Source organism: Monodon monoceros, unplaced genomic scaffold (assembly GCF_005190385.1).
Source record: "Monodon monoceros isolate NGI ecotype Baffin Bay Population unplaced genomic scaffold, NGI_Narwhal_1 Super_Scaffold_20, whole genome shotgun sequence".
NCBI classification, from domain to species: Eukaryota; Metazoa; Chordata; class Mammalia; order Artiodactyla; family Monodontidae; genus Monodon; species Monodon monoceros.
In genome coordinates this window covers 47,761,181-47,786,778 of record NW_021703777.1, presented here as the reverse complement: position 1 = coordinate 47,786,778, position 25,598 = coordinate 47,761,181, and the positions used below count along the sequence as shown (strand labels likewise).

General features: G+C 40.6%; 1 protein-coding gene across 1 annotated transcript; it reads left to right on the top strand.

The window, feature by feature from the left end:
- The first annotated feature begins 14,888 nt into the window (after nt 1–14,888).
- Nucleotides 14,889–16,327, top strand: LOC114903121 (heterogeneous nuclear ribonucleoprotein K-like). Its single transcript, XM_029235928.1, is given in 3 exon segments — nt 14,889–15,667; nt 15,669–16,244; nt 16,297–16,327. Coding segments are annotated over 3 exon segments (1,386 nt in total).
- Nucleotides 16,328–25,598: the final 9,271 nt, after the last annotated feature.

Genomic DNA, 25,598 nt, shown 5'->3' with positions numbered 1-25,598 from the left:
GTTCCTGATCTTAGTGGAAATGCTTTCAGTTTTTCACCATTGAGGACGATGTTGGCTTGAGTCTGTCATATATGCCCTTTATTATGTTGAGGAAAGTTCCCTCTATGCCTACTTTCTGGAGAGTTTTTATCATAAATCGGTGTTGAATTTTGTCGAAAGCTTTCTCTGCATCTATTGAGATGACCATATGGTTTTTCTCCTTGAATTTGTTAATATGGTGTATCACGTTCATTGATTTGTGTATATTGAAGTATCCTTGCATTCCTGGAATAAACCCCACTTGATCATGGTGTATGATCTTTTTAATGTGCTGTTGGATTTTGTTTGCTAGTATTTTGTTGAGGATTTTTGCATCTATGTTCATCAGTGATATTGGCCTGTAGTTTTCTTGCTTTGTGACATCTTTGTCTGGTTTTGGTATCAGGGTGATGGTGGCCTTGTAGAATGAGTTTGGGAGTGTTCCTCCCTCTGCTACATTTTGGAAGAGTTTGAGAAAGATAGGTGTTAGCTCTTTTCTAAATGTTTGATAGAATTCGCCTGTGAAGCCATCTGGTCCTGGGCTTTTGTTTGTTGGAAGATTTTGAATCTCAGTCTCAATTTCAGTACTTGTGATTGGTCTGTTCATATTTTCTATTTCATCCTGATTCAGTCTTGGCAGGTTGTGCATTTCTAAGAATTTGTCCATTTCTTCCAGGTCAGCTTTTAGTTTTATTGATCTTTGCTATTGTTTCCTTCATTTCTTTTTCATTTATCTCTGATCTGATCTTTATGACTTCTTTCCTTCTGCTAACTTTGAGGGTTTTTCTTTTCTTCTTTCTCTAATTGCTTTAGGTGTAAGGTTAGGTTGTTTATTTGAGATTTTTCTTGTTTCTTGATGTAGGACTCTATTGCTATAAACTTCCCTCTTAGAACTGCTTTTGCTGCTTCCATTTGGTTTTGGGTCACTGTGTTTTCATTGTCATTTGTCTCTAGTATTTTTTGATTTCTTCTTTGATTTCTTCAGTGATCTCTTGGTTATTTAGTACTGTATTGTTTAGCCTCCATGTGTTTGTATTTTTTACAGTTTTTCCCCCCTGTAACTGATATCTAGTCTCAGAGTGTTGTGGTTGGAAAAGATACTTGATACAATTCTGAATTTTCTTAAATTTACCAAGGCTTGATTTGTGACCCAAGATATGATCTATCCTGGAGTGTGTTCCATGAGCACTTGAGAAGAAAGTGTATTCTGTTGTTTTTGGATGGAATGTCCTATAAATATCAATTAAGTTCATCTTGTTTAATGTGTCATTTAAAGCTTGTTTTTCCTTATTTATTTTCATTTTGGATGATCTTTCCATTGGTAAAAGTGGGGTGTTATAGTCCCCTACTATTATTGTGTACTGTCAATTTCCCCTTTTATGGCTGTTAGCATTTGCCTTATGAATTGAGGCGCTCCTATATTGTGTGCATAAATATTTACAATTGTTATATCTTCTTGGATTAATCCCTTGATCATTATGTAGTCTCCTTCTTTGTCTCTTGTAGTAGTCTTTATTTTAAAGTCCATTTTTTTCTGATGAGAGTTTGTCTGATGAGAATGAGAATTGCTACTCCAGCTTTCTTTTGATTTCCATTTGCATGGAATATCTTATTCCATCCCCTCACTTTCAGTCTGTATGTATCCCTAGGTCTGAAGTGGGTCTCTTGCAGACAGCATATATACGAGTCTTGTTTTTGGATCCATTCAGCCAGTCTATATCTTTTGTTTGGAGCATTTAATCCATTTACCTTTAAGGTAGTTATCAATATGTAGGTTCCTATTACCATTTTCTTAATTGTTTTGGGTTTATTATTGTAGGTCTTTTCCTTCTGTTGTGTTTCCTGCCTAGAAAAGTTCCTTTAGCATTTGTTGTAAAGCTCGTTTGATGGTGCTGAATGCTCTTAGCTTTTGCTTGCCTGTAAAGGTTTTAATTTCTCCGTCAAATCTGAATGAGATCCTTGCTGGGTAGAGTAATCTTGGTTGTAGCTTTTTCCCTTTCATCTCTTTAAATATGTCTGCCACTCCCTTCTGGCTTGCAGAGTTTCTGCTGAAAGATTAGCTGTTAACCTTATGGGATTCCCTTGTATGATATTTGTTGCTTTTCCCTTGCTGCTTTTAATATTTCTTCTTTGTATTTAATTTTTGATAGTTTGATTAATGTGTGTCTTGGCGTGTTTCTCCTTGGATTTATCCTGTATGGGACTCTTTACTCTTCCTGGACTTGATTGACTATTTCCTTTCCCATATTTAGGAAGTTTTCAACTATCATCTCTTCAAATATTTTCTCAGTCCCTTTCTTTTTCTCTTCTTCTCTGGGACCCCTATAATTTGAATGTTGGTGTTTTCAATGTTGTCCCAGAAGTCTCTTAGACTGTCCTCAATTCTTTTCATTCTTTTTTTCTTTATTCTGCTCTGCGGTAGTTATTTCCACTATTTTATCTTCTAGGTCACTTACCTGTTCTTCTGCCTCAGTTATTCTTCTATTGATTCCTTCTAGAGAATTTTAAATTTCATTTATTGTGTTGTTCATCATTGTTTGTTTGCTCTTTAGTTCTTCTAGGTCCTTGTTAAACGTTCCTTGCATTTTCTCCACTGTATTTCCAAGATTTTAGATCATCTTTACTATCATTACTGTGAATTCTTTTTCAGGTAGACTGCTTATTTCCAATTCATTTGTTTGGTCTGGTGGGTTTTTACCTTGCTCCTTCATCTGCTGTGTATTTCTGTGTCTTCTCATTTTGCTTAACTTACTGTGTTTGGGGCCTCCTTTTCACAGGTTGCAGGTTCATGGTTCTCATTGTTTTTTTTCTGCCCCCAGGGGCTGAGGTTTGTTCAGTGAGTTGTGTAGGCTTCCTGGTGGAGGGGACTGGTACCTGTGTTCTAATGGATGAGTCTGTATCTTGCCTGTCTGGTGGGCAGGACCGTGTATTGTTGTGTGTCTGTGAACTTATTATGATTTTAGGCAGCCTCTCTGCTAAGGGGTGGGGTTGTGTTCCTGTCTTGCTAGTTGTTTGGCATGGTGTGTTCAGCACTGGAGCCTGCTGGTCGTTGAGTGGAACTGGGTCTTAGCTTTGAGATGGAGATCTCTGGGAGAGCTTTTGCTGATTGGTATTATGAGGGGTCAGAAGGTCTGTGGTGGACCAGTGTCCTGAACTCAGCTCTCCCACCTTAGCAGCTCTGGCCTGACACCTGGCCGGAACACCAAGATCCTGTCAGCTCCATGGCTGGGTCATCCTGGAGAAGATAGACTGAAGCCAGGAGAAAGCTAGAGGATTGGAGACCTGTCAGAAGGCTTGTTTGATGAAATCAGGCAAAGGATGGTGAGTTTCTGTACCCAGTCTCTACTTGCGAAGGGGAAAGTGGTGCCTAAGGATCTGAGTGCACGCTTCCACCTTATTACTTCTTTTAAATTGAGTTAAATGTTCTGGCCATTTCCCAGTTTGGCAGAAAGAACAGAGGCACTGTGATCAGATGTGACTTTAATTCTGGTCCTGCTTCATACTGGGTTTGTGCCTTGGGCAGCTAAACTCTTGGAGCCCTAGTTTCCTCATCTGTGACATGAGAACGTTGATAGAGACCTCAGATGCAGTCATATTATATAAGGAGAGGTAAGTGAAGCACCATTTGCCTTTCACATAATAGTTTCTCAATTAATAGGAGCTGTTATTGCTATTTACAGAGGTGTAAACAGGAGAGGGCAAAGATCTCAAAAGTGATGCTTCCAAGACTGAAGTTCTGAGTTATAACGGAAGGATGGAGCTACATGAAAAATGAAAGTAGACTGTGACCAATGAAAAAAACTTTAATTTGAAGTTTTTTGTTTTCCAATGTGACTCAAGCATCCATTTTAATACTTTCCGAAAGCATAGACATATATGTCTATATGTATCTATATGTATGTATATATCTATATCTATATCTAGTGACAAACTTAGGCTGAAGGCAACAGAAGTTAATCTGGGACAAGGAAAGAGTAGGAAGAGTGGTGCGAACCTAAGCCACAGATTGCTAGATAGACAGATGGAGAGGTAACTATGAGAGAAGTCAGGTAGAAAGGACAGGGGGTCTCCATGAACTCAAAAGTTGAAGACCTTGTAATGTCATTCAGCCCGAGACCTATGTTTTGCAACTGTGGTTGTGCCACTGTTTGCCCAGCTCCTTTTACTTGGCACCTCTTTTTAGGTTATTAATTTAAGGTTGATTTCTTTTTGTGAAATGTTATGAATATGTTGGAGGCAACACACACAGGCAGAAGTAGGTTTGACTCTTAGCTCTGCCAACTTGAGCAAACTAATTAGTGCAACCTCTATTATTGAGCCCCTATCATGTCCCTGGTATTGCACTAATTTCTGATGATATGATGGTGAACAAAGGCGCCTGTTAATCCCTGCTCTCATGGACTTCAGAGTATCAAGTGGGAGACAGACATTATTTTAAAATGACACTAATGAATGTATAATTACACTCTTAGATAAGTTCTAAACTGTATCATAATTTAAAGGAGGTTGGGAGAAGAGTATTATATTTAGAAGGAACAACATGTGCGAAAGATCTGGAGCAGGGAAAATTAAAAGACAGAAAAATCAAAGGGAGATGGAGTGAAGACAGTCAAGGAGAATGCAGAAGCCTCAGTTTCCTTGTCTATAAACTGGAGCTAATACCGTAGAGGGCTATCTTATGGATTAGTGAGAGCCTAAGATAATGCCCAACCAATAGTGGCTACTAGTTAGATGGTGGCTACAATTATTATAATTGCTGCAGAGATGAAGACATTTCTTGAATCACGTAAGTCAAATCAACCTTGTCTTTAACATTTATTTGTGCTTGACCTTTGTGATGGGCTACTGGCAGACAAATGTGTCTCAGTCCCTGCATTGCCCAGCAGACCTGTAGTTTAGGGAGAAAGTGGGGTGTTTTCTTTTGGTCTTGGACTATGTAAGATGCCTGTCAGTGAGAAGAGGAATGTCTAAAAGGCATGGTTGAAAGGAAGGAGGGAAGAGGTCAAAGAAGCTCGATGTTCTAAATCTTTTTTCCCCAGACATGTCTGGAAATGTGACATTCCATTCCCCTAATCTGTCATTTTCTATCCTACAGGCAAAGGTTCCAATCTCCCAACATGTTCCTGCAAGCAAAGTTCTGAACAAGGAAACAACTGTAGGAAATCCCTTTTAGCAGTAAGAGTGGAATTGAGTTGTAGAATTAGGAAGACTCACCCATCCAGACTTTTAAATGGACCCCAGGATGAGAGCCCCTATAGCCCAGAGCCTGTAGCACGAATAACATGGATCCAAATCCCGTCTTCACTCTTGACTTCTGTGTGTCCTTTTTTCCCTATCTGTAGGATAGGGATAATGGTGAAAACAGTAGTATCTACTTCATATGGGTGTTGTGAGGATTAAATGAGTAAGCAGAGTGAATGTGCAAAGGCTTTAGAACAGTTCCTGGCACAGAGTAAGCATATGTGTAAGTGTTAGCTATGATTTTAATGCCTGAAGAGGTTGCCAGTTTTGCCCCTCCCCCCTTCCAACATACATGCACACCTATGTACGTATATAAATATGAATAAACACACCCACATAAGGTTTTCATGATCTTGGTATCAAGATGTGTATAAACGTCTTAGGGTGTTGTATATAATTGAAAAGGCTTTGAATTTAATGAGTTTTCAAATGCTGCAGCTATTAAGGGCAATAGAGAAAGGGAAGAAGTTGGGGTTTTTCTGGCGGCGTCACGCAGCATGTAGGATCTTAGTTCCCCAACCAGGGATCAAACCCGCACCTCCTGTATTGGAAGGGCGGAGGCTTAACCACTGGAGCGCCAGAGAAGTCCCCCGGAAGAATGTTTTAATTTCGACAGCATCTTTCCAGGGACTAGTGTTGTTTTTTGTTTTTGTTTTTGTTTTTGCGGTACGCGGGCCTCTCACTGTTGTGGCCTCTCCCGTTGCGGAGCACAGGCTCCGGACGCGCAGGCTCAGCGGCCATGGCTCACGGGCCCAGCCGCTCCGCGGCACGTGGGATCTTCCTGGACCGGGGCACGAACCCGTGTTGCCTGAATCGGCAGACGGACTCTCAACCACTGCGCCACCAGGGAAGCCCCGTAGTGTTGTTTCTTAATAGTCAGTGCATGAGGGAGAAAGAAGAGTGGGAGAGTTATTTGGGGAGCAGCTCTTCTTCCTCCTCCAAATTTCACGTGTGACCATCAATCCACATCAATCTTCCCGGCTGCCCCATCCCCTGACACCCACCCCAGCATAATTAAAGCCTGGGGAAAAGATAAAGAGCTAGATAGCAGGAATGGGAGTTGAGAACCCGTTGCATCATTTTGCACACAGCTTAGCTTCCTGCATCCAGACCAAGGTCCCATGGCCACCTTTGCTTGCAGAAGGCTGAGCTCTTGTAGGCTGGGACTCAAGATGTATCCCCAGGCTTTGAGTGAACAAAGAGGGATTAGCTAACCCATCAGCACCTCTCTAACTCCACGTCAGCTGTCATCAGAAGCAGTAGGTTGGCTTTCCTAACTTCAGGCTCCTATTGGTACAGCTTCCTGGAACCTGAACCTCAGAGGCTCACATTTCCATTGCAATGTTATAGCCAGAGGGTGCCCTTGTTCCTGCCAATCTCTTACTTTGAGTCTGGTTTCTTTGCCATTCTTTATAAAGCTGGAGAACTTGAGGCTGCAGACACTGGTGCTCAGTGATACTGAAGCTGCACTTGCAGGACACACATGACCAGTTTTCCTTTCTACACATGTTGCTATCTGACCTATGTGTGGATTGTTACACTGCAGACTTCAACACATTTTCTTTGCTGCCACTGAGAGTTGCTGTGTTCCTAACGCTCTTTGCTCTAATCATTTGTCTTAACCCAGAAACCTCTGTAAGGAGAGGTGAACACTCGTGAGGGTGAAATGTGGCTCAACTTGGGGTAAGTATAACTTCATATTTCACTACCATTTGTTCTATGCCGACACAGCGCGAGAACTCGGCCCTGGCAATATCCCTCCTCAGGGTTTCTGGCTTTCTCTAGGGATCACAACTCAGTTCTCCATTTTCTTCAACTTGACCCCTATGTACAACCATTTGAGGCCACTCCACTTCCACTGCTGCTGGGTTTCTTTGTGAAGCGTCAGATGCCCAAGCCTGAGTATTTTATCCTGAGGTTTCCAACACTGTCACTGGGGAAGGGCCAAAGTGGTGCATATGTCAGCAGATACACAAGAGACGTTCCTGCTCTCGGCCACACTGGCACCAGACCCCAATTGTACTGTTCATGTCCAAAGCCTCATAGAGTCCCCCTATGAAGGTGGTCCTTCAGCTGCCACCAGCAGGCCTACTCTTCATGGCCTCAGTCACAAATCTAAGGAATAAAATAGAGATTTCTGGCTTCTGATCTAGCACGTAAGGAGCTTGGAAGTCACCACTCTGTCCTAACAAATAAAATGCTGAACAGACTGAAAATGCAACATCTCTTCTTAGATCTGTGAGAGAAGTGAGGTCACGATCAAACCACTTCCCCCAAATTGATTAGACCAACAGGCATGTACAGAGAATCACAACTTGCTGGAACAGAAACCCACAAGCAGAAATCTCCATGGGAACCAGTGCTGGGGTAGGAAAACCTGGACTGATCAGTTTATTATAAAAAATTTCAAATATACAGAAAAGTAGAAAGACTTTTACAGTGAATACTATATACTCACTCTATGGATTCAACAATGAACACTTTCCTATACTTGTTTTTTGAAATTATATATCTATGTATCTATCCTTCCATCTATCCATTTTATGTCATCATCTTATGTTTTGATCCATTTAAAATAAATTATAGAAATCAGTTTGTTTACCCCCAGACACCTTTGTGTGCATATCATTAACATTATTAGCTAGAGTTCAATATAGCTACATAAACCAAAATTGTTCCTTTTTTTTAGGTATAATGAAATGCACAAATCTTAAATGTTCCGTTCGATGACCTTTGACAAATGTATACACCAGTGCAACCCAACCCTCTTTTTTCTAGCCATGCTGGCCTCTGGATCATCCTCAGGGTGCTTGCAATTGCTGTGTCCTCCACCTGACATACATCTCTCCCAGAGAAGACATGCACATGGCTTATCTTGAGTTTATGCTGAATTGTCACCTCCATAGAGATCCCCCACTTAAAACTACATGCCTACCCCGACCCTGGCACCACCCATCCCCCTTCCCTGCTTTAGTTCCTCCATAGAACTTATTTTTTAAAGTTAGTTTATTTATTTATTGAGATATAGTTGATTTACTATATGTTAGTTTCAGGTATACAGCAAAGTGATTCAAATATATATGTATATAGATATGTATATGTATATTTTCAGATCCTTTTCCATGGGTTATTACAAGATATTGAATATAGTTCCCTGTGCTGTACAGTAGGTCCTTGTTGTTTATCTATTTTATATATAGTAGTATGTATCTGTTAATTCCAAACTCCTCACTTATCCCTCTCCCCACTTTCCCTTTTGGTAACCGTAGGTTTGTTTTCTGTGTCTGTGTGTCTGTTTCTGTTCTGTAAATAAATCCATTTGTATCATATTTTAGATTCCACATATAAGAGATATCATATGATAATTGTCTTTCTCTGTATGACTCACTTAGTGTGATAATCACTAGGTCCATCCATGTTGCTGCACATGGCATTATTTCATGCTTTTTATGACTGTGTAATATTCCATTGTATATATGTGCCACATCTTCTTTATCCATTCATCTGCTGATGGACACTTAGGTTGCTTCCATGTCTTGGCGACTGTGAATAGTGCTGTGATGAGCGGTGAGGACTCCACAGCACTTACTGCTCTCCACTTTTGCCATTATGTACTGTTCATCTCCTTTCACTCGACTATAAACTCCATGAAGACAGAGCTTTTCATCTCTTCAGTTCCCTACTCTAATCTGAGTGGTACAATTGTGCCTGGAATACAGTAGACACTAAAAATTATTTGTTGATTGATAAAATTAACAGATGACTTAATATGCCAATATTAGTACTTATTTAAGGGTCTGTGAGATTTTCCAAGAGGGTCGTCTTGCTAAACACTGCTTGATCCGTGAAGGAAAAGCGTGACCTTGCGGCCACTGTGCATGGAGGCCACTGCATATGTGGGTCAACAGGGGCCCAGGGTTCAGCTGGGGAATCAGGTAGGGACTCAGGTGCCCCAGGTTCGGCTGGCCCTGGGGGCAATGCATACATACAGAGCACTGGTTCGCAAAACTTAGTATGCATCAGAATCACCTGAGGACTTATTAGAACTTACACTCCTGGGTGCCCGTCCCAGAGTTTCTGATTTAGTCAGTCCTTGGTGAAATCCAAGAAGTTGCATTTTTTAACAAGTTCCCAAGTGATGCTCTGCTGCTGGTCAGGGATCAGCCTTTGGAATACAGTAGAGCATTGACCGCTGTTTGCTGCTTCTCTTTTTCAAGGCTGTGTACAAACCTCTCCTCCACCATCCCTGCTGGACCCTGTGCTCCCTCTTCTTCGCATCCAGGGCTCCTGCTTGTGGCTGAGCAAGGCAGGTGCTGGAAGCAATGGGCAGGAGAAAGCCCAAGTCTCACTCTTCCCTGACTGTGCTCTGCTTCTGCAGCTGTGAGGCCTGACATTTTCCATCCCTTACAAGTGGTGATGACTCCATAGACGTATTTGCGTCAAAGAAGTGAGTTAGTCAATTGATTCATTCCTCAGGTGAACATGGGAGGGGGGGCAATTGAGACCAGAAGTAGATTAAGCCAGTGGTCCTGAAACTTCAGTTACACATGGGATGCTTATTAAAAAGGCAGAGTTCCCACGACCACCACCAGCAACTCAGAGGAGCGCTAAAGTATTAGGTCTAAGGTAGTTTAAGAAATGACAATTTAAATAAACACCCAGATGATCCAAACTATGGCTAATCAGTGGACCCACTCTAAAAAATACCGGATTAAATAATTTGCCCAAGTTCACCCCAATAATAGCATACATGGAATAGAACTGTGTCTAATTCATTGAAATATGTTCTTAAGAGCCTACTGTGTGCAAGCAGTGTTCTAGGCTGTGAAGAGGCAATGGTTCACAAGATAGACTGGATCACCCACGCCCTTCCAACTAGAACATTCTGCCTCTTTCTAAGTGAGTTTGGTGAAGGTTTCTTGAGATGAATTATGCTTTATTGTACTTCAATTTAGCCACTGTGATTTAAGAAAATGACAATTATGGACACGAATTATAGGCATCAATTTAAAAATGTAGTAGCAAATACAGAACAGTTTCTCTAAGGCAATTCAATTAAATACCATATAAATCCATATCATATGACACAACTTAATCTAATGCAATTCAACGCAATACATTACGCTACAATACAGCAAAAAATGCATTGCAATACAATGCGGTATCTCACTGCAGCTGCAGTGCAGTGGCCTTAGCGGCAACCTCATCTCAGGTCTTAGGCTGTGGCGTCCTCTAGTGGCAGAGACTGAGACGCTTTTTTTTTTTTTTTTTTTTGTGGAGGCTACAGATGCACTTCCCATTAAATGAAAAAACCGTCAACAAACATCTGTTAGAATGGAAGGGAGCTGAGATCCAGCTGCCTGCTTTTTATATAACAGAGGTCACAGATTAAGAGACTTACCTGAGCTGTCACCTGAGCTAGTAATAAAGTAACTAATTATCCTGTCTATACTACTATTGTTTTCACAGTGTTTTTTTTTCATTTGTGACACATAAAGGAGGAATAGTAATCAGCCTTTTCTCCAGCCTGAAGATAGGAGCCTGGAGTGGCAATATAGGATGGTTAGAAACCCTATAAAGGATTAACACAATAGAAATATAGAAATAAAATATATAATTGAATATCATAGAAATAGAAAAAAATCTATATCCTTTAATATGGAGTCATCTTCCTTCATGGTTGGAGGTTAGCTGCTCTTATGCTGTTTGGGGATAGCAAGGAGAACGTTAATGGTTAAAAATAACTTATTTTGCAAGATGTCTTTTGCAAAATGTAAAAACTGTGTATTTACAGTTCATTAAATTCATATTTACTGAGCACCTACTATGCTTCAGCTCAAACAAAACACACACACACACATATCCCTAAGCAATTTCATCTGCATAGTAGGCTCCTCTTCCTCCCTCACACATTTGCTGAGGATGACAAGAGCTTCCTTAGTGCCAGGCACTCTGTTAAGTACCAGCGGAGCTCATGGTCATGGGCTGACTCCTTCACCTCCTCTGTGGAACATGGGGCTCTGACTAAATATGATGTTATGTAGCCTCCCATACCAGTGGATCAAACTCAGGTGATCCACTTAGGTGCCACTTGGCACTCTCTTGCCCAGTTTTGATGGCAAATAGACCAGTATAGTAATCCTGCCTTGAGAAGATCATGGTGATCAGGGCTTTAGGCTCTTTGAGGACGAATTTCCAAATCACGTCACCAGGGAGCCTCTGAGACAAGCAGAGGTGCCAGCTAAAGAGAAAGGAAATCTACAATGGATAATGGAGGAGGGAGACCATATCAGTTACAGTGGTTGGGACCATAGTTCTTCCCGTTTCATTTCCTCACCCAAGCTTCCCTTAGGAAGAGAGATCCCCAGAATCCTAGAAAAGCTGCTCCCTTTATGTATGTGAGGAAGTGGATCCCGGCAGTGCTAGGAGTGGACTGCAGTGGATGTGGGCTGTGCCCTAGGTTCTCCTTCATCACTTTAGCTACTGGAATAGGGAAGAACAAATCTGATTCCATATTAGATCTGTTTCTTTGCTTTCTGTCGCTTTTGTTACAAGTTACTCACTAAAAGGATGTTGACTATAGCTATAAACGTACATCATGGCCTGTCTCAGGGAACCCTGCCCCTCTGCCTGAATGTTAAACTAAAATACCTTTGTTCAGCTCACAAGGAACATCCTGACCCAGCTCACCTGTGAATGGCTGCAGGAAAGAAGAAATTAATACATCCCCTCCCTGAGTCTGGCGAAACCAGGAGACATTTGCAAAACTTATGGCCTTTTTTTACTTTACCTCCTCACCAACCCGCTCTCTGTTCTATAAAAGAAACTAGCATCCAGACCCTGGGAAGATGGTTCTCTAGGACTCTAGTCTGCCATCTTCTCGGACTCCCAGCTTTCCGAATAAAGTCGCTATACCTTGCCCCAACACCTCACCTCCCGATTTATAGGCCTGTCGTGGGGCGAGCAGAATGAGCTTGGACTCAGTAACACTACTGGAATACTGTGAGCAGATGACCTTCAGCTCAGACCCTTCAGAAATTGCCTCAGTTGCTGAGGTGAACTGCCGAGGTGAGCTGACCTCACCTAAGGTCATAGCCTTCTGGGCCCTACACCCATATCCGATGACTGATAAGGTGGAGATAAAAGGCCCATTGGACTCAAAAGCAGGACAACTTTGACGGGCCATAGCACCTCCAGTAATGATCAGTTAAATTATGCCTTAGTAGATAATCTAGGAGACTTCGATGCAAATTTATTGTTTCTCCTATTGTTTGAAATTAGGATGCTATTAAATTGTAATTAGGGACTTCCCTCGTGGCGCAGTGGTTAAGAATCCGCCTGCCAAGGCAGGGGACATGGGTTTGAGCCCTGGTCTGGGAAGATCACACATGCCATGGAGTAACTAAGCCCGTGCGCTTCTACAGCCCGAGAGGCACAACTACTGAGCCTGCGTGCTGCAGCTACTGAAGCCCACGTGCCTAGAGCCCGTGCTCTGCAAAAAGAGAAGCCACCACAATGAGAAGCCCGCACACCGCAACGAAGAGTAGCCCCCGCTCGCAGCAGCTAGAGAAAGCCCGTGCGCAGCAACAAAGACCCAACGCAGCCAAAAATAAATAAATAAATAAAATAAATTAAAAAAAAAAGAGTACTGCCTTTGACAGCACCTTTTTCTAAAAAGAAAAACAACTGTAATTACCACTAGTAATTTGATGCTAACATCTTAAGCATGTAATTTTTCTATTTTTAAAGAATATTTACAAAGAATAAAGCCTTATGATCAGTGTTACTAACTCAAAACACATGTATATTTTTATACCTCCTGACGTCTATGGCCTAATCACTTTTCAAAAGGGTCAGGCAGGTTTGTTGTGACATACATCAAAATATGTTTCTGTATAGCCCGTGCTTTGTAAATATTTCCAGCTCAGAATTTGTGGACTCTTAAAAATTCTGCCCAGTTTTTCTTGACATAAAGAAAATTTATTTAGCTAATTTTGAAACTTCACATTGACAAAGTTTAAAAAATTTATCTGAATTTGAATGATGAAGATGAGAAATTTTATCAGCTCGTCTAATGAAAGTGGCTGTCAACTTGATAAAACAATTTTCTCCTCACTCACACTATAACTTTACAAATCTCTTTCTCCGTCTTTTTGGACCTGTTTCTTTGTTTATTAGGAAGAATTGCTTTATATAATTTGATGCTGAAAATGTCGTATGGTTTTGAGAAAGAGAAAAGCTGTCCCCAGCCTCCAGGGGCTGGGCTGGTACTCCCAGCAAGATCTTCATGATCTTATTTTGAAATAAACAATTTCACAGAACACTGACATCAGACAAGCTGCTCTGTGACCCTGATGGATCAAGACACAAACAAGGCCACTTCATAACCACAGCTGAACACAGAGTAAATCATGAATGGGGGCTAAGCCACAAAAATGATCAAACATCTGGCTGTGCAGGCTGATCAGCATGCCTGCTGCTTCTTTACTCGTTACAGTTTCAGCCTCAGTCTTGATATCCCTTTGTCTAGGTAAGATTTAATAAGAGACCCAACCATAGAATTGCCCCACTTTCTGACAACATGCAGTCCAGACCGAAGCCCTGTTTCCTAACCCTCCCCCCAAATCACCTAATGCAAGTCCAAATTTAAAAATAAGTTCTTCTGAATGAATGCCATTTTCATGAGATACGTCCTCCCCAAGGTGTGATTTCTCCCTCACACAACGAGCAGCACACACTGCTTGCTCGAACACGGTGGTGTCCCAGGGGAGGGTGTGACACCTCCTTTACTTCACTTATTAGTAATTTCAACTTAACTTGGCTAAAACATTGCAGGTAACCTCGATGTATCCTAATCTAGCTTTCCAGGTTCACATCTCTAATTTACACAGTATTTTCTCTCCAGATTTCCTCGATTTTTCAGTATTCTTTTCTTTAGACATGTAATAGGTCAACAATAATTTTGTTAAATGCTTGGCAATCTTCCTCCTTTCCAAGTATTTTAATAAATGTGATATTTATTTATTTACTTATCATAGAAACATAGAAATGTTTATGGAAAGATGACAATCCAGTTTCTGTTTGGCTGGTGCATGTTTTGCCATTTGCCTGTAAGGCATTTTGAAACTCTGAGGTTTCCTCTGAGTCAACTCCCTGCAGGTAAATAAGTGGAAAGACCTGGGTCAGGGTACTGACATGGGGAAGCCAAAATTCCCAACTGTCAATAAGTGAGGTCAGTGGAGAGACTGAGTAATGCTCCATCTATGTAATTCTTTGAATTCCTAGAGGAAAAGTTCATAGAGGAAATGGTTTTGAACAAAATGAGGAACATTCCTTTCGGTCATGTTTTATTTCTCAACATCATTTCCTGTTCTTAGACTAAAAGGTACCTATGACTGATAACATTTGCTCCAAATTCTCAGAAAATAAAGCTTGTTTTCCTCGGCAGGTGTCATTATCCTCTGTTTCTCTGCTGCATCAACCTCGACGTCTTGCCTACTTCCCACTTATTTGCGGCCTACAAGCTACTGCAGCACTAGGGTGTCAGTTGGTCCCACCCAGAACACTTCAGTTCTGCCCTGCAAGGATATATTTAATAACTGATTGGTGTGTCCCTTTAATACAAGAAAATGGAAACTGAACGGCCAGAGGAAGCCTTTCCCAACACCGAAACCAGTGGCGAACTTGGTAAACACCCTGCTGAAGATACGGAAGAGGAACAAGCTTTTAAAAGATCTAGAAACACTGATGAGGTGGTTGAATTACGCATTCTGTTTCAGAGCAAGAATGCTGGGGCAGTGGTTGGAAAAGGAGGCAAGAATATTAAGGCTCTCCATACAGACTGCAATGCCCGTGTTTCAGTCCCAGACAGCAGTGGCCCCGAGCAAGTATTGAGTATCAGTGCTGATGTTGAAACAGTTAGAGAAATTCTGAAGAAAATCATCCCTACCTTGGAAGAGGGCCTGCAGTTGCCATCACCCACTGCAGTCAGCCAGCTCTCGCTCCAGTCTGATGCTGTGCAATGCTTAAATTACCAACACTATAAAGGACGCGACTTTGACTGCGAGTTGAGACTGTTGATTCATCAGAGTCTGGCTGGAGGAATTATTGGGGTCAAAGGTGCCAAAATCAAAGAGTTTCAAGAGAACACTCAAACAACAACCAAGCTTTTCCAGGAATGTTGTCCTCAATGCACTGACAGAGTAGTTCTTACTGGAGGAAAACCTTTTAAGGTTGTAGAGTGCATAAAGATCATCCTTGATCTTATATCAGAGTCCCCCATCAAAGGACGTGCTCAGCCGTATGATCCCAATTTTTACGATGAAACCTATGATTATGGTGGTTTTACAATGCTTGATGACCGCCGTGGACGTCCCGTGGGATTTCCCATGCGGGCAAGAGGTGGTTTTGAGAATGCCTCCAGGTCGGGGTGGGCGTCCCATGCCTCCATCCAGAAGGGATTATGATGATATGAGCCATCGTCAAGGACCTCCTCCTGGACAAGGGGGCTGGGGTGGTGGCAGAGCTCGGAATCTTCTTCTTCCTCCACCACCACCACTTACAGGAGGAGAGCTAATAGCCTATGACAGAAGAGGGAGACCTGGAGACCATTATGATGGCATGGTTGGTTTCAGTGCTGATGAAACCTGGGACTCTGCAGTAGATACATGGAGCTCATCAGAGTGACAGATGGCTTATGAACCACAGGGTCGCTCTGGACATGATTATCCCTATGCAGGGGGTCGTGGCTCATATGGTGATCTTGGTGGACCTATTATTACTACAAAAGTAACTATTCCCAAAGATCTGTCTGGATCTATTATTGGCAAAGGTGGTCAGCGGATTAAACAAATCCGTCATGAGTCAGGAGCATCGATCAAAATTGATGAGCCTTTAGAAGGGTCCGAAGATCGGATCATTACCAGTACAGGAACACAGGACCAGATACAGAATGCACAGTATTGGCTGCAGGACAGTGTGAAGAAGTATGCAGATGCCGAAGGATTCTAATGCAAGATGTTGTTTTCTTTTTTATAGTGTGAAGCAGTATTCTGGAAAGTTTTTCTAAGACTAGTGAAGAACTGAAGGAGTCCTGCATCTTTTTTTTTTTTAAGTCTGCTTCTGTTTAAAAAGCCAACATTCCTCTGTTTCATAGGTGCTCTGCGTTTGACGTGTAGTGAAATCTTTGCAGTTCACCAGGTGAACTGTCTTAGTTCCTTACAAATAGAGTTGGGGGTTGGGGGAGGGTGTGCAAAAACAAACAATGCAATTTTGAAACAGCAGCAGAGTGAGTTAATTTTAATTTCTGTTCATTGTTGGTGGTTTAAAAAAAAATCCCCCCATGTAATTATTGTGAACACTTTGCTTTGTGGCCACTGTAACATTTGGGGGAGTGGGACAGGGAGGAAAAGTAACAATAGTCTATATGTCCCTGGCATCTATTCAGATCAGTGTGCAGAATGTAATGCTCTTTTGTAAGAAACGTTTTATGAGTTTTAAAATAAATTTAGTGAACCTGTTTTTGGTGGTCATTTTTTTTTTAACATCTTTATTGGAGTATAATTGCTTTACAATGGTGTGTTAATTTCTGCTTTATAACAAAGTGAGTCAGCTATACATATACATATATCCCCATATCCCCCCCCTCTTGCATCTCCCTCCCTCCCACCCTCCCTATCCCACCCCTCTAGGTGGTCACAAAGCACCGAGCTGATCTCCCTGTGCTATGTGGCTGATTCCCACTAGCTATCTATTTTACATTTGGTAGTGTATATATGTCCATGCCACTCTCTCAACTCGTCCCAGCTTACTCTTCCCCCTCCCCTTGTCTTCAAGCCCATTTCCTACGTCTGCGTCTTTATTCCTGTCCTGCCCCTAGGTTCTTCAGAACCATTTTTTTTAGATGCCATATATATGTGTTAGCATACGGTATTTGTTTTTCTCTTTCTGACTTACTTCACTCTGTATGACAGGCTCTAGGTCCATCCACCTCACTACAAATAACTTAATTTCGTTTCTTTTTATGGCTGAGTAGTATTCCATTGTATATATTACCACATCTTCTTTATCCATTCATCTGTGAGACGGTCATTTTTAAAATGGCTGAATTCCCCCCAAACTGTCCCCAAACTAAACACTAAGTTTAATTTTCAGTCCTCTGTTGGATATAAATAAACGCATCTCTTCTTGGGCTTAGGCAAAATATCTTGACACATTCAAGGCAAAATATCTTGACACATTCAAGATACTCAAGAAGTCACATTGGTGATTTAAGTGATTTGAAAGTCCATTGCTTGGGAGGAAATTCCACCATACATTCATGCTTATAATAAGCTGGTGATTTTTGTCTGTTTTTGCAAATGCTTGCCCCTACTTTGCAACGATCTTCTGTTTGTAATTGTGAAGAACCAAGGTGGGGAGCAATACAACAGTCGGAGTAGTTGGTATAAGAATATACCGGAAGCCTAATGGTGGCAAGTTTTATTAATCAGAATAATACTTGGTTATGGAAGAGACTGATGCTAAATAAATTATGATTATTTTTATTAGATAATTTCTCACCTAGAGACTTAAACTGTCAGCTTGGTAGTGTCTATTAGCTAAACTTTGTAAAAAATATATATATTCTTGTTTTTCCATTGTATGCAAATTGAAAGAAAAAGATGCACCATTTCTCTGTTGTATGTTGGATTATGTAGGAAATATTTGTGAACAATTCAAAAAAAGATGAAAAAATTTCCTGTGGATGTTTTTTGTAGTATCTTGGCGTTTGTATTGATAGTTAAAAGTTCACTTCCAAATAAAACTCCCATAACGCTAGGAAAAAAAGTTTGTTTTCCTTGAGTTTGACGTAACTTGTATTTCACACAGTTACACAAGTTGGTGAATAGTAATATGACTGACTCGGTGTGAACTCCTTTAGTCTTATGAACCTATCATGAATTTCAAATGACAAAATCTAGATAAGCTGTATAAAAATGATATGATTACTGCTTGGGTCTGGATATAATTCTATATCTTTTATCCCAGGAAGATGTCCACAAGTAAGCCCTTATTAAAACTATAGCATGTAGAAAGTAAATCCCTCATTTAAAGTCATTTCAAACACCAAAGTATACAGTGTTGGTGTCTATTTATCAATGAAGAGCTTTCAGTTGCAGAAAACCTGAGTCAAGGGGATTTAAACAATAATGTGGATTTATTGGCTCTTGTAACTGAAAACCAAAGGACGATCCCACATCAGACACGTTTTGGTTAAGAGCTTGGTTCTGTTTCTTCATTCTGGCTTTATCCCCAGCCAGACGTCACCCCACAGTCACAGAGATGCATGGTCACGAAGGGGCGACAGGCTTCGTTGTCCGTTTCCAGGGTAGAAAGTGGCACTTCTTACATATCAAATGATATTTCCTGTTCTTCAGGCAGATTGAACTAAGGTACATTGACCATAGTTGCAAGGGGTTTGAGAATAGGCTGATTGACTGTCAGCTGGAACTGTGGAAATGGATAAGTCCACTTTCACATCGCGGTTACTGCGTGATTACTACATGGTTACTACAGATATTTCCTTAAAGGAAAATCAGAGATCTATTGCGTAGGAGGAACAGAGGGAATAGGTGCTGGTCAGGCCTGTCCAGGACTTTCCATTTTAAATCTTTGACCTATTGGAAGTGATATCCCATTTTACCTCTAAGTGGCAGTATTGGGCTAAAGACATGGGATCTAGACAGCTTGCAGTCGTTCAATTCTTAGGTCGACAGTTACAAGCAGTATGGTTTTATGCACATCGCTTAACCTCTCCTTGCCTCTGCACCTTCATTTGTAAGATGAAATTAGTAGAATCTTCTTTGTAGAGCTGCTATGAGTTTTCAGTGAAATGATGCATATACAGCACTTAGCATAGTGCTTGCCAATTTCTAAGTATTGGGAACAATATATTTTCAGGTGAAGTAGCCATTTGATGGACTCTCTAAGGCATTGTTTTATCTGTTGGGGCATGTACAGGCTGTCCAGGATGTTTTGGAAGTTTTTCTTCCCATTCTTAGGGCATTTTTATCAGTTAACTAATTTATTTTAAGTAAACTCAGTTCTTTGACCCAGAGACCAGCAGTCTGGTACTAAAGAAGTGATGTGTTGTGGCATATTGTGCTATAAATTCTCCCAAAAAAAGTCCCACCAAGTGTTCGTGATAAGGAATTTCCTTTGCAGTGTAAATTTCATTCTTAAATGGTTTGAATACAGGGTACCAGCAGCATCTTACTGGGTCTCCATAGTTTCTTGTTAGGAAAATCACCACAGAAGGCCTGCTAAACCCATACAGGGCAATAAAGTTTTGATTATTCCTTGCTTACTTCCATCAGCTCAAGTAACTGGATAGCTGAATATATGCATATGGCAATAGCAAAGTAATTTTCTTTTGGCTTGCAACTTTTTAATTTCATTTTAATTAAAGCTAGTGGTGAGGTGGGACAGTGGAGAGCAAGAAGAAAGGAGGTGAAGTAACCCTGGTTACTTGTTTTAAAACCCATCCAATGAGGGCTAAAGATGGAGCTTGGACTACATTCCTTTGGGAAAATCTATATAAACCTCGTAATGTATAAAGTAAATGAATTAGGGTGATTCCTTCAAATAGCTCTTTGTTTTTCAAAATGATTTATCTTATGTATTTACAGAAATGACAAACTTGATGAATTTGGAATATGACTTGTGCTTAAGTATATGGAAGCAATTAGATCAAGGGAAAGAACCTCAGCTTTGGAGACAGAAAGACCACTCCTTAAATCCTGACGTCACTGTTGGTCAGGTGTGTGACTTTGGAAAATAACTTACGTGACTTTGGAAAATAACATCTCTGAGCCCTCAGTTTCCAAATCTGTGAAAGAGGGACAATAATACCTTCTTTGTAAGAGTTTATGGCATGATTAAAAAAGAATTGTCTAGCACAATGAATGATAGATGTAAAGAGCACAAAAATTATTCTTATTTATAAAGATTCATTGAACATGTAAGTTATAAGGAAAGATCTATTACATAAAGTAAAGCACGTCTACACTCAGAATTCTATGACTTCTTATTGAATGTCCTACATCTGATCCTAAAGCATTCTTTTGTCACAGGATCTCATCACTTCAGGTTTAAAACTGAGAGACTTACACACTTCCTAGTGTCACTGAGGAGAACAAACAAACTGGAATGCCACCGTCAGCCCACTGAATCAGTGCTTGGCTGCACATTATAATTGCTTGGGAACTTTGAAAAACCTCAATGCCCCAACCGTAACCCAGAACAATTAAATCAGAAGTTCCGGGAGTTGGATCCAGCCATGCGTTGTTTTAAAGCTCTGCAGAAAACTCAAAGTGCAGCCAAGCTAGAGAATCATTGCTCTAAGCTGTTGCTTCTCAAACTATAATGTGTGTGTGACTCACCTGAGGTCTAGTTAACTTGCAAGTTCTGATCCTATAGCTCTGGGGTGGGGCCTGAGCCTCTGCATTTCCAGTACTCTTTTAGGCGATGCCATTGCTGCTTGTTCCTGGACCACACTTTGAGCAGCCAGACACTCAGATGCTTATTCTCCTTTCTCTTTCCGCCACCACCCAGTTCTGGGAAAAAAAAAGCCTTTTATAAAAATACTTTCTCTTTCCTAGGAATAGCTTTATTTCCCCTTAGTTTTATTGAGAAATAATCGACATACATCACTGTATAAGTTTAAGGTATACAGCATAATGACTTGACATACCTATATTTTGAAATAATTACCACAATATGTTTAGTTAACATCTGTCACCTCATATAAGTACAAACAATTTTTTTTCCTTCTGATGAGAACTTTTAGGAACCACACTCATGACAACTTTCAAATGTACAATACAGCAGTGTAAACTGTAGTCATCGTGTTGTACATTACATCCTTGGGGCATATTTGTCTTTTAACTGGAGCTTTGTACATTTGGACAGCCTTCATCTAATTCCACCACCCCTTACGCCCTGCATCTGGTAATCACAAATTTGTTCTCTTTTTCTATGAATTTTTTTTTTTAAGATTCTATGTGTGAGTGATACCAGGTAGTATTTGTCTTTCTCACTCAGCATAATGCCCTCAAAGTCCATTCATGGTGTCACAAATGGCAGGATTTCCTCCCTTTTTTATGGCTGAATAGCATTCCTGTGTGTGTGTGTGTGTGTGTGTGTGTGTGTGTGTGTGTGTGTGTGTGTGTGTATACTATATTTTCTTTATCCATTCATCTGTTGATGGACATTTAGGTTGTTTCCATGTCTTGGCTATTGTAAATAATGCTGCAATGAACATTTGTGTGCCTATATCTTTTCAAATTAGTGTTTTTGTTTTCCTTGGGTAAATACCCAGAAGTGGAAGCGCTGGACGATATGGTAGTTCCATTTTTAAGTTTTTGAGGAATCTCCATACTCTTTTCCATAGTGTCTGTGCCAATGTACATTCCCACCAACGGTGTACGTGGGTTCCCTTTTCTCCACATCCACACCAGCACCTATCTCTTGTCTTTTTGATGATGGCCTTTCTAACAGGAGTGAGGCGATATCTCATTGTGGATCTGATTTGCATTTCTCCTAGGAATTGCTTTTACTTCTGAGGCCATTGTCATTTTTATCCATGATAGGAGAATGTTATTCTTTCTCCAGGAGTGTTTCAAACTGATCTACCCTTCTTAAAATATCAGTAACTTTGACTTATGAAAAATATATACCTCTGTCTTCAGTACAAGATGACTCACAATTTTATCAGGAAAAAAATTGTTAAAGTATTGACATAACATGAACACCTTCAGGAATTTGACTGCTCTGAAAAGTTTTTAAAGAAGATAATTTACGCACAACTAAAAATCAAGAAGAATTGCTTATTCAGGCAGTGTTTGTTTACACTGGAAACTGTTAAGAATTGTTGATACTGCTGAGATTTAAGATTTGAATCCACAAAGCAGCTTTAAACTGAACTGTCTTGTCCAGGATCATTTGGCTAAACTCCACTGGTCAGACTGCTACCAGCTGCCCCATAGCTGACCTTGACTTTTGACAAAGAAAGCAGCCACTCCTGAATAGATCTGGGACTTGTCCAGGCTATGACAGAGGAATATTCACGTTAGTGGTGTGCCTTTAAAGGAGAGAGCCAAGATACTTACTATCCATTTTTTACTTTCTTGCTTTTTTTTTTTTTTTTACTTCTTTAGCCTGGCATAGTCGACCAAGCCAATGACGTTTGAGTCAGCTATATCTAGGTTTGAAATCTCAGCCCTTCCTATTTGCTGTCTTTGAGTTTGGGACAAAGTACTTTGCTTGTTTGCATAAATAATTGTTTATTATAATCTCACGTAACAGGAAGTCATGAAATAATGGTTTTAGGAATGGCTCAGCAGCTTGACCATGTTATCAAGTTTCTCCTGATCCTATCACATTGACAATGTGTTTCATCATGATGACTGTGGAAACTCCAAGTATCATATCTGCACAGGTATCATACCTACACAGGACAATGCCCTTAATAGAAAGACAGCGTATATTATATACCTCTATTTAATCAGGGAAAAAAGTCCTATCTAGAAGACTCCCTAGATGACTGCCCTGTCATCTAACTGAGCAGGAATATGTCGCGGGTCAACCCCTGAACCAATCACTGACAAATAAGAATGGGATTATCATTATGGATTTAGATTTCTCATAATTCATCCCTGGGCAGAATTCACATTGTCACATCGTGGAGAGCACAAGGTCAAATCAGGATCCTCTTAGCAGGGAAAAGTGGGATATGCTAGTGTATTGACAACGTAGGTCTTTAAAACACCATTAACAGTTGTCCTTCATTGTTGAGACTATCTCTGAATTAGGCAATTACATTGGCCCACAGGGAATCAGCAGCAGGTTTGGTTCCCCCAAACTGATTTATTTCTTTACTTGAGAATGGCTTCAGTTTGCATCCTGGAAATTTTGTTTCTAGTAGAAGAGTTCTTATCGCATTGCCATAAGCTTTTTGAAAGTTTTCACCTAGAAGTTGAAAACAGTATGATCTTTGTTGCTCTCTTCAAAATCTAAGACCAAGAAGGCAAAATTACATTTTTATTTATAAACAAGGACTAGGTTAACATCAAATTTAAATTTAAAATCAGAGAGGAAAGAGGACAAATTTTGCTCCTGTTGTATTAATATATCATGGACATTTGTTGCTTCCACTAATACTGTACTACGAGTTCTTCACTGGAAGTGAGTGTCTTATTAATCTTTGTATTCCAAGAAGTTGACTCATTTCTTGGCTCATAGGAGATGTACGATAAATGATTTCATGCAACGTTAACTTGGCAAAGTTATAAGACAAAATCCTTGCCTTGGGGTTAATGAATACCTCCTAATTTTCCTATGACCATACTTGAGGCAGCTTGTCAATGATCCTCCAGCTTATGGTGAATGTATCAAGTGGTGTTGACAGTGTCAACTCGTGAATTGGCATTACTTGGCACACACAGAGTAGATGTGGCGCTTAGACTGTTTTTTGCAGCACGAAGCCCTCCATTTGTCCCGAGCTCGTTACTGCACATTGGTCTTGGAGTCCATAGCTGAGGGATATCAATAGTTCTGGGAACCAGCTCACATCACATCCTAAGCTTCACTGATGGCTATGTCTGAATCAGAGCAAGGCTTGAGGGTGCAGGATTTCTTATAACTTGTTTGGTTGGCTTTCAGGAGTTGACTAATGCGGAGAGTCAGCTCATTTCTCAGTGTGAAAAAGATGGAACCACTGTGTAATACTAGAAATTTCTTGAAAGTGAAATACTTACAGAAATACGAGGAGAGCCTGAGGGAAGTGAGAATCAAGAATAGCTTCCAATAAGCTTTAACTTTAGAATGTAATTTTCTGCAAAGCAGAGACCTGTGACTTCTCTGTCTTCAGTCCCCATGGGTGACTTGCTGCAACACTTTATACTGTGTAATGCTCAGGAAAGTTCACATGTGCCAGATACCCTTCTTTTCTCCCGAATCATGAACACTGAGGGCCAGAGGGGCATTTGCACATAGAAGCACCCCTAGGTGGTCATCCTGCCCTCACTCTCTCTTGGTAAGTGGCCATTCTAGGAGGGCTGGTCATTCTGGTCACTTAGTTTGTGCTTCTTCTTCCATCATTCTCAGTTTGGGTAGCTCTTGCAGTCTTCCGAGAGCACGAGCTTCCTCCCTAGGGTTTCTTATGAGTAGCCGTTGCCTTGGGCTTAAAGCTGAGCTTTTATGAGTAACACTGAGTCAGAGTATGGTAGTGATGATTTAAGATTCTGGAGTCATATTTTCCGGGTTCAAATCCCAACTCTGCCACTTGCAAGTTCTATGACCTCAGATGCTGCACCTCTTTTCGCCTCACTGCCTCACTTTCCTCCCCTACGGAGTAGGGCTGTAAGGAAGATTAAATGAAAGCATTGTCTGCCACAGAGAAAACACTGTGTAAGTTAGTAAGATTATCATCATTTGTGTCCATCCCAATTCAGATGTAAAACAACTTTAGCAATCCTACATAGAGCCTGTACACCAGTGGCATCAACTTAGAAATTTCCCGGCTATGCAAGATAGGTGACTAAGTAAACTATATAGCAATGGTTGTGATCACCATTTTGCATCAATATTTTGTTTTAAATTTTCTTAAATATCTTTCCTATAATTTCTTTATTTTCAGGTTAAAATATAAAATTTTCAAGGGCTGGGAATTTCTTTTTTTTTTGGTTGATAATTTTATTTATTTATTTATTTTTAAACATCTTTATTGGGGTATAATTGCTTTACAATGGTGTGTTAGTTTCTGCTTTATAACAAAGTGAATCAGTTATACATATACATATGTTCCCATATGTCTTCCCTCTTGCGTCTCCCTCCCTCCCACTCTCCCTATCCCACCCCTCCAGGCTGTCACAAAGCACCGAGCTAATATCCCTGTGCCTTGCGGCTGCTTCCCCCTAGCTATCTACCTTACCACGTTTGTTAGTGTGTATATGTCCATGACTCTCTCTCGCCCTGTCAAAGCTCACCCCTCCCCCTCCCCATATCCTCAAGTCCGTTCTCCAGTAGGTCTGCGTCTTTATTCCTGTCTTACCCCTAGGTTCTTCATGACATTTTTTTTCCCCTTAAATTTCATATATATGTGTTAGCATACGGTATTTGTCTTTTTCTTTCTGACTTACTTCACTCTGTATGACAGACTCTAGGTCTATCCATCTCATTACAAATAGCTCAATTTCATTTCTTTTTAAGGCTGAGTAATATTCCATTGTATATATGTGCCACATTTTCTTTATCCATTCATCCGATGATGGGCGCTTAGGTTGTTTCCATCTCCGGGC